At 39.7% G+C, this 10,058-nt stretch overlaps 1 protein-coding gene across 9 annotated transcripts in view; it reads right to left on the reverse strand.

Moving 5' to 3' along the window:
- The window catches only part of fancm (FA complementation group M), a 51,998-nt gene that overhangs the window by 25,047 nt on the left and 16,893 nt on the right, over positions 1-10,058 (reverse strand). For 7 of the 9 annotated variants that reach the window (XM_016484432.1, XM_016484436.1, XM_016484434.1 and 4 more), the window contains exons 6-14: positions 8,774-8,905; positions 6,586-6,721; positions 6,418-6,510; positions 5,457-5,549; positions 4,331-4,512; positions 4,031-4,237; positions 3,377-3,581; positions 2,160-2,311; positions 1,787-1,945 (exon numbers count right to left, since the gene is read on the reverse strand). In XM_016484432.1, coding sequence (XP_016339918.1) covers positions 1,787-1,945; positions 2,160-2,311; positions 3,377-3,581; positions 4,031-4,237; positions 4,331-4,512; positions 5,457-5,549; positions 6,418-6,510; positions 6,586-6,721; positions 8,774-8,905 — 1,359 coding nt within the window. The remainder of the gene's footprint in view (positions 1-1,786; positions 1,946-2,159; positions 2,312-3,376; positions 3,582-4,030; positions 4,238-4,330; positions 4,513-5,456; positions 5,550-6,417; positions 6,511-6,585; positions 6,722-8,773; positions 8,906-10,058) is intronic. The other 2 variants (XM_016484435.1, XM_016484440.1) reach the window with 1 other exon arrangement.

Genomic DNA, 10,058 nt, shown 5'->3' on the forward strand with positions numbered 1-10,058 from the left:
AGTGAGTGTGTGTGTGAGAGAGTGTGTGAGAGTGTGTGTGTGTGTGTGTGTGTGAGTGAGTGTGAGAGAGTGTGAGAGTGTGTGTATGAGTGTGAGTGTGTGTGAGCTCATGTGTGTGTGTGAGTGTGTGTGCGCTCGTGTGTGTGTGAGTGTGTGTGCGCTCATGTGTGAGTGTGTTGGGGGTGGGCCCCTAATATAATGTCAGGGGAAACACTGATCTTTAAAAAGCCACATGGCCTGTTTTTAAGGCAGTATTAGAGAATTTATTTAGCAGACGAGCCTCTTACTCACACTAATCCAGTTCAGTAGCCCCAGTGAATGATCTGATTACTGCAGAAACACGGCAGATCAATATCTGATCCCCATCAGACGCATCTCCAGCCGCTGTTGTGACACGCTAAAGAATGGCGTGTCCAGTGTCTCGTGGTCATGTATTCACTCCGCATGACCCACTTCCCGCCGGCAGCGCTTATGTAAGTGTTCTGAGAAGCGTTGCATAAGAGAGCATCTACAGACGCTCAGATTCACTGCGAGCGGAAAGAGCCTCCAGCCAATCGCTGACGTCAAACACGAGTCACTCTCATCACAGGCTTCCTGCAGGTACATCTAAGACTTTAAGACCATTTTAAGATCAACTAATGACAATTTAAGGAATTGTAAGAATTATGAATCACTGCCAATGTGAATGCAGTGCAGATGCACATACAGTTTCTGTGCAATTAATCGAAATACAGTTTCGATTTCGATCCCCAACGATTATGAAAATACAATAATCAAGATGAAACGATTGAGCCCCATTCTGCCCCCTTTCCAGCGGTGCACTTTTTTTAACGTAAAGAGTTGAGAATGAAAATACGTGTGTAACAGTAAACTGGATCCGTGCAGCTCTTAAAGTGACAGCAGCCTAATATTCCTGCTGCGACTGTACTATTAATCAAACAAGAAAATTACCACAGGAGTAATTTAAACTACTGGCAAATGATTCAATGCCCTGGATCTGCCCAGACAGCTGGATGATGAATTATGAATCATCGTCTGCTTATGTGAATGCAGTACAGATGCAAGCGGACACACATACAGCAACCCTCTACACTGCGAGTAAATCACTCGCATATGCGACTAAATCTCCACTCTGGGCGACTAAAGTATCATACGGCTCTGCTCTTGACATCACAGTTCAGTTCGGCGTCGATTCTCTGAACTCACAGACTGACTCTCAAACAAACTAGAAAGATAAACTTCACAGCACCATTCAGAGCTCCTGTGAGCCTTCTATACACTCGTATTAAATACAGGCATATACAGATAACAAAATCAAACAAAAACAGACGATTCATTTCTGAAAACCAATTCAGCTAATGGCCGATGTGACGCATTCAGAAACAAAGCAGCGAGTTTGCTAAATCTGTTTAGATTTAACACGGATTCTAACGCTTTTCACCTTGACAACTCTAAGACTCTGAGATCCGTATCAGGACATGATACGTGTGTGTGTATGTGTGTGTGTGAGAGAGTGTTTGTGTGTGTGAGAGAGAGTGTGTGTGTGAGAGTGTGTGTGCGTGTGTGAGAGAGAGTGTGTGTGTGTGTGTGTGTGTGTGTGTGTGTGTGTGTGTGTGTGTGTGTGTGTGTGTGCGTGCGTGCGAGAGTGTGTTTGCGAGTGTGTGTGTGTTTGTGAGTGTGTGTGTGACTGTGTGAGTGTATGTGAGTGAGTTTGTGTGAGTGTGTGTGTGTGTGAGAGAGTGTGTGTGTTTGTGTGTGTGAGAGAGAGTTTGTGTGTGTGTGTCACCTGCTCCTCCTGTCTCATCCGGTCGATCAGCTCCATGATGGAGGTGAAATGGAGGCATCGCTCCGAATGTCCAACGCTGTGAGTGTGGAGCGGCCCGTTCTGCCAGTGTCTCCACTCCCATAGAGACAGCTCTCGGACGGGCCCTGACACACACGGATCCTACACACACACACACATATGAATTAATGCATGAATAACAAATATGCATCACATTATGTTCATTAGTTTATAATAAAATGGTGTAATCCAAATGCATGGAAATTTTATGAGCAATTCAGATACATAAATCTTAACCGCAAGCCTAAATGTTAGTGTTGATCTCCGCTGAGCACAAGTTTATAGTGAGGTCTGGATTGTTCTCGTCTGTATTGACCTGCTCTGACGGCTCGTCACTGAAGGTCAGCAGCGTCGATGGTCTGAAGACCGGCTGAGGTTCATCTGAAGACAGTCTCATGCTGGACATCCACTCGGCCTCTTCAGCTGCAGTCAGAAACCCATCGTCCTTCACACACTTCTGCTCTCCTCCTGCAGAACACAAGAGCACCGCTGATCTACAGACACACACACTTCACTGAAACACTGCTGCTCACACATCCCACACAATCACGAGAGCATCTGGGCTTTACAAACACGACAATCACTCTTTACAGTTAGGTCTCATTTGTTAAAGGTACAGTTCACCCTAAAATGAAAATCTTGTCATCATTAACTCTCCCTCATGTTGTTCCAAAGCTGTACGAGTTTCATTCTTCTGTTGAACACAAAAGAAGACATTCTGGAGAATGTTTGGAACGAAACAGCTGACGGTACCCATTGAATTCCATAGTATTTATTTTCCATACTACAGAAGTCAATGGCTACCGGCAGCTGTTTGTTTACTAACATTCTTCAAAATATATTCTTTTAGGCAAGCCGTGGCAGAATTTTCATTTTTGGATGAACTATCACTTTAACATTAGTTAATGCACTGGTTATGAGAACAATGTTTTTTTTTACAGTATATATTCATTTTTTTTATTTTAGTTTGTAAATATATAATTGTTCATTGTTAATATTGTTAATAAAAATGCATTAGTAAATGTTGAAATGTTAACTAATGTAAACAAATGAAACCTCATTGTAAAGTGTTATCACAATTTCAACAATGTTTTTGGTAAATCATCTATTGGAGCGTTAGGTTTCTTCAGCTTTATCCGGACATTCAGATCAGATTCATTCTAAAGATCCAGAATGTTTGTCTCGACCGTGAAAATATCTGAACATCTTTAAAACTAAACTACAGAGCAGTAAAAGGACACAAAATATATGAGACGGGATGATAAATCATATTTCATTACTTCTGCATTCTAAGTTTTGCGAGTAAAATCATTGCAATATGTTTCCTCCCATCTAATTTTTTTCGCTTCAGAAGCTCCACACAAAATATAAATATAAAGCTAAAATGTTTAAGATAAGACGGGTATAATATTAGTATATCATACATCCAGGTCATTTTTCTTACTCTGGAAAAATTACTTTTTCTTTCTTCAAGCATAAACTGAGCAATGGTCTGTGAGGTTTATAATTAAAGTAGTGATGTCAGGTCAGTACCGTTGATCTGCAGAGCGAGCGACGAGCGGCGGCCCTTCACCGGTCTGTGCTCGAACCGACCGCAGCTGATGTGCATCTTGTGCAGCGTCGGCGTGACCCCCGCGGGCAGCATGCGCGGACTGTGAGCAAACATCTGGAAACTGTGCTTGTTTCCCATGATGCTCTTGTTGATGCTGCGCCGGTTGCTCTGGCTCTGGTTATACGTCTGTGAGAGAGCGAGATATGCAACTGTAACGAAAACTTTAGGAAATCATGTTATTATTTTAGTATCATTTAGATGCCATGGTTTTATTAATATTTTGATTTCATTTTTATTTCCAGATTTTCTTTTTCTAATTGTTACATTATTAGTATTTTTTTTGTCATTTTTATTATTTTGGTTTTATTTTTAAATATGTCTATATATTTTGGATATGTTTATTTCAGTTTTAGTTTCTTTAGGATATCAACTAAAACTAAATAAAAATAAGAAATGTTGCCTTAGCAACTACCTAAAATAATTTAAAAATATGCATATTTTATTTCAGTTAATGTTTATTTTATGTAACAAAATGTTTTTTTATGGTTTAATATCCCTTATTTAATCAAACTTTATTAATTAAATTTGTTATTTTAGTAATTTTGTTTTTGGTGCAGTTATAACCAGACTCTCACTCGTTCCTCGCGTCCCTCGGCCAGAATGACCACGATTCGTCCCTGACGCCGGCGTCCCGTGCGGCCCATGCGCTGGACCAGACGGATCGGACTCTTCTGAGCATCGAAACACACGATGAGATCCACCTCACCGATGTCCAGACCCTCCTCTCCCACACAGGTGGACACTAGAGTGTTGAAGCCGCCGTCACGGAACCGGCGCACCACCTGCACACACACACACACACACACACGCTCTCTGAGCATCTAAACGATCACCTCCTGTTCTCACAGGTCTGATGTGAACATGCGCTCATGTACCTCCAGCTGTTCTTTCTGCGTGAATCCTCGAACCCCTTTCCCGGCCGACGCTTGACCCATGAAGGTCATGACCCTCACCAGCCGCTGATGACGGCTCAACATCTCAGCGATCTCCTGCACGCTCTCGCGGAAGGACGAGAAGATCATCACGCGTGTGCTCACCGCAGCGGACGCCTTCGCATCTGGACCGATCACAGCAGAGTTCAGTCACAATCAGACCAATCAGACTCAAACCAGCCGCAGCAAGAGACACAAACACTCTACAGAACAACACTGACAGGATACACCACTGTAAAATAAGCCTTTTAGGAATCATCCATATTACTGTTATTTTAATATCAATGAGATGGTATTATACTACTGAATTTGTTTATATTTTCATATTCATTTTAAAAAGTTTTAGTCAGTGTGTTGTTTGTTTTGTTTTGTTTTTATTTAAATTCTACATATTTTTTATATATGTAGTTTAGATGTGCTTTTGTGATTTTTTTATTTAATTTTTTTTTTTTTTTTCAGTTTTTGTAATTTTGTTGTTAATTTTTATTACTATTCTATTTCTAAATGTCTCTATATTTGACATTAGTTTTATAATAATTTTTTTAATTTTGTAAAAAAAAATTTGTCATGTATGTTTTTAGTTTTTGACCAAATGAAACCAAATGAGAAATGTTGCCTCATAAGTTTAATGTTTTATATATTTTATTTCAGATAACGTTTATTTCAAGTAACAATTTTTAATGGTTGATGACCATTATTAATTTTAAATTTAGTGCTGTTAAACGATTAATCACGATTAATCGCATCCAAAATAAAAGTTTTTGTTTACATAATGTGTACTGTGTATATTAGTTATGTATATATAAATACAAACACATACAGTATATATATTTGGAAAATATTTACATGTATATATCTAGATTCATATAATTTATATAAGTGAAAATATTTAATATATAAACAAAACATTTTTCTTAAATATATACATGCATGTGTGTGTATTTATATATACATTATTAAATTACAATTATAATTATTACAATATTATAATAACCAAAATTACTTACAGTTATGATAATCACTATAATAACCCCGTTTCATATAACCAAATAATCTTCAGTACTTGTACCTGAGCTCTCGGCCCACGTCTCAAAGTGCTGCAGCACAACCTCGTCCAGCTTCTGTAGTTTGGGGTGACTGTAGACATACGGCTCTCTAGGCTCTACAGACCAAACACATCAGACATACATCCATCGTTTACTCCCCTGCGTGGATGCTGGGCTTTATCACTAAACCAGACTATGATGATAGGTTTACAGTACTTGAACAGCCCATGATCACTGACCGCTGTCACTAGCTATGTTTCCATCCAAAGATGCAAATTTAACTTACTGTATGCGCAAAACTGGAATATCTGCGAATAAAGCACCGTTTCCATCCAACGAGTCAAAGAGAACAAAATCGTCACTTCCTGATAAACTGCACTAAATATCACTAAGAAAAGTAGGAGAAGCCACTGAATATAATAATTTTCATATATGATGAATGACTTGCGCCTCAGAGCGAGCAGACGAAACACAATAAATGCTGTCACTGCTTTCAGAGGCGGATGCTGCTGTTTGGGAATGCAGTCGTTTAAGACAATTATACAGAAATACTTTGACGACAGACTTTACTCAGGCTTTTCAGAACAACGTTTCAGATGCTGTGAACGAGATCGGTCCGCTGCTAGTCAAGTTATCCCGTCACATGACTTTTTAGATGCGCTTGGAGGAATTTACTCAGTGTTTTCATCGTAGTTTATACGCATTTTTTCTTATCGGATAAAAAGTTTATCATACTCGCGTTTATTATGTGCATTTTTAGAATTTATGCACATCTTGGCGTTTCCATCCAGCGTTTTTTTTAAATGCGATATTCCAAAATGCGCATAAAAATATAAACATAGCTACTTGTGTGTTAAAGAGAAGCAGGAACATTCTGCTGAACATCTGCTTTCGCTGAAGATCGAAAGTCATACAGGTTTGTAAGAACACGTGAGAGAGTAAATGACAGAATGTGTATTTCTGAAAGATCAATCCCTTAACGACCTCGGCTCGCTGTGGCGAACATGCTCTCCATTTCCCTGTAGAGATCCATGAAGACCGGACTCCTCTGGAGCTCGTTCCTCACGCGAGTCGACTCTGAGAAAACAACAAACACTGGTGATGTGACGAGCAGAGGAGCATCAGCCGACACGAGCGTGAGTATCTCAGCACCTTTGGGTCCAGAGAAGATGTTCTGAATGAAGAGGAAGAGAGATCTGACGCCCATCTGCTGCAGTAACTCATAGCCGTGATACAGACTGATGCAGATGGAGAAATCTCCCTCGATCACGCCCTGCTGCGGCCCCTGCTGAGAGACAGAGGTGGAAAGTAAAGAACTACATTTACTTGAGTACGGTATTAAAGTACACTTTTTGAGGATCTGTACTTTACTTGAGTATTATTATTATTTTTTTTTTAGAAGCTTATGACTTTACTTTTCACTGAAAGGCACAATATGTAAGATTTTTTTATTAAAATATCCAAAAACCACTAGAACAGTGTTATATATTTTGCTGACTTGTGTGCTTACATTATCCCAAATGTTTCGAAGAATGTTTAAATCCAGAGAAATAAGCTATTTTAACTAGTGACACGGAGCGTGTCTATAGTGTCATTGTGTCGCCTGCTAATGACGTCATAACCCCTCGATTTCCGGTTTCGTTTTGTAGAAAAATGCAAAGATGCTTTAATATGTTGTGTGTTTTAATAGACCGGTGACGACCGCACAGAGTAGCATTATAACAGAACTAAATGTATGTAGTATGATAAAACAGTGCTGCTTTACCCCACATACACACAACCGGAAGCAGTGGAAGCGCTCGACTGTGGCATAATAAAAGCCCCGCTGCTTTACCCCACATACGCACGACCGGAAGCAGCGGAAGCGCTCGACTGTGGCATAATAAAAGCTCCGCTGCTTTACCCCACATACGCACGACCGGAAGCAGCGGCAGCGGTCGACTGTGGCATAATAAAAGCTCCGCTGCTTTACCCCACATACGCACGACCGGAAGCAGCGGCAGCGGTCGACTGTGGCATAATAAAAGCTCCGCTGCTTTCGAGCCGTGTGTCGCGCTCGTTCAGCGCCTCGTTTCGCTTCGATGGCTTTCAGCCTCACCCTGCTTCATTCTACTACGTTAATAAATCATTAGCTCATCCATGAACATGATTCCTGCCCGAGTCCCGTCGGATTGCATCGGCTGTGGGGATGAAGACCACAACTCCCATGATTCCACACTCAGTCACAGCGTCATCAAACTATGCCTTTGTTTCTTTGTTTGTTTTGAATACGCGCCCTCTAGCGGCGAAAACTTACATATTGTGCCTTTAACTACATTTCTATCTCGTTCTTCGAAATATAAAGTCATTTCTATGTATTGTAGCAGCTTTGAAAATCAGCGGGTGATTTTATTCTTCTCTAAAACATGACTTTTTTTTTTATACATAGCCTATACGTAATCACTCCTGTAGGGTTACGTGAAGTGATTTCCCAGCATTTTTTGAACACTGCCCAGTTGCAAATGTGATATTTATTTACAACAACTCAATAAAAGCAGTAAATATTGTGGTATATATTAGACACAATGTTGTTTGATTTTGCTAAACTGTGTAAACGAAAATATTACCTACAAAGCCACAGAAGAACTGTTGTGCGTCTCCTGACAAAACACAATACTGTAGGTGTTTGACTTCAAAGTACCTCTGAAGCGATTAGAGAGCATGTTTGAAATTCTTGTTTTCATGTCAAATAAGTCTTGCTTTTTTTGTTAAAGCAGTGTTGCTGTTGTAAACTTATACAGCTTAGAGTCCATTCACACATTTTTTTTTTTTTTACAGATCAGGCTCGAGTGGGACTCGGGCTCATTTAGCTTCTCTCCTTTTATTGTGCCCATATACGCACAGAGCACACATAGGCTACTGTATTAAACATTGTTGTATTGATTATATTATAAATAATTTACGTCGCCTGAAACTTGGTATTACGAGCACTTCCTGTGTCTGTTTGCCTCTTTAAGAACAATCGCTTTATGTATTCCTCAGTTGTAAGTCGCTTTGGATAAAAGTGTCTGCAAAATGACTAAATGTAAATGGATTCGATTGCATCTGTGACCCTGCAGCACAAAAGCAGTCTTAAGTCGCTGGGGTATATTTGTAGCAATAGCCAACAATACATTGTATGGGTCAAAATTATCCATTTTTAAATCTCAGTTTCAAAAAAGTGACCGTTATGACTGGTTTTGTGGTCGGGGGTCGCATATGGTTTCATTATCTCAGGCTGATAAAAAAGTATAAGAGGATAAAAAAGTAAAAGCAAGAATGTGTCATCAAACATGGGACGCACAGGTGAGTGAAGCTGTACCTGGATGTGTGGCGGCGGGTTGCGTCTGAACTGTTCTCGGGCCAGAATGATCTGGTATTTTGTGAAGGAGCGGAGGTCACGCTGATTCAACAGCCTCATCTGGGTCAGACGGGACGTGAACTTCTCCAAAACCTGCGGGAAAAACAAGCCAGAGCTGTCTGAAAATCATTACAGCAGCACAATGGAGCACTCGGACATCTCTTTTCAACACAATCACGCCACATATTCCACTCACGTCTTCATCTTACATGCTCACTGGAGGAGCGTTTGCTGTCCTGCGGAGAAAAAAATGGACATTCAATCCTTCAGGACTCGTTTTCTGATCACTTCTCTACAAACAATCACTGCTGAGACCCAAACCTCTCCAATTCAGGACAAACACTTATCTGTCCCTACATATCTTAGAAGTATGATTATTAAATACACATGATCATTCAACTAAAAGCATGGGTCAGTATGTGGAATCTATTCATCTGTGAATCCTGAAAAATAGAATGTATGACGGTTTCCACAGAAATATTGTGCAGCACGACTGTTTTCAACATTGCTGATAATCAGAAATGTTTCTTGAGCAGCAAATCAGCATATTATACTGATTTCTGAAGATCATGTGACGCTGAAGACTGGAGTAATGATGCTGAAAATACAGCTGCGCATCACAGAAATACATTACAGTTTAACACATATTCACATAGAAAACAGCTGTTTTACATTGCAATAATATTACACAATTTTTACTGTATTTTTATCAAATAAATGCAGCTTTGGTGAGCTGAAATGCTTAATGCTCAATTTCAAGAAAACAGTAATTATTTCAAACTTTTCAATGAAGGTACAAATAAACCGTTTCTGTTTGTCTGTATTTACTAAATAGAATTCAACATCAGTGTTTTCCTGGTTCATTGCAGGCTAATGCTGTGATCCAGATTTAGAATAATCCTGAACTTTCATCTGAAAATCTCCATTCACAGCAGCTGCAATCATCCAGCAGACAAACACAAGCAGCAGTTCAAGGACTAATACATGTATTTCTGGCTAAAGTGTGATAAAACTCAGGGGAGATAGTGAACGAAGCTTATCAAACACTGACCTGAAACACACACACTGCTCTACATTTACATTTAGCAGATGCTTTAAAAATAGCAATGATATGCAAGTGCTATGACAAGTCTCGGTTAATCTAACACTACACGTAGCAAGGTTTATATATATGTGTGTGTGTGTGTGTGTGTGTATATATATATATATATATATATATAAAACAAAACAAAAACAAGTAGATAGA

The sequence above is a fragment of the Sinocyclocheilus anshuiensis genome, unplaced genomic scaffold (genome assembly GCF_001515605.1).
Source record: "Sinocyclocheilus anshuiensis isolate Anshui unplaced genomic scaffold, SAMN03320099.WGS_v1.1 scaffold1569, whole genome shotgun sequence".
Classification (NCBI taxonomy): domain Eukaryota; kingdom Metazoa; phylum Chordata; class Actinopteri; order Cypriniformes; family Cyprinidae; genus Sinocyclocheilus; species Sinocyclocheilus anshuiensis.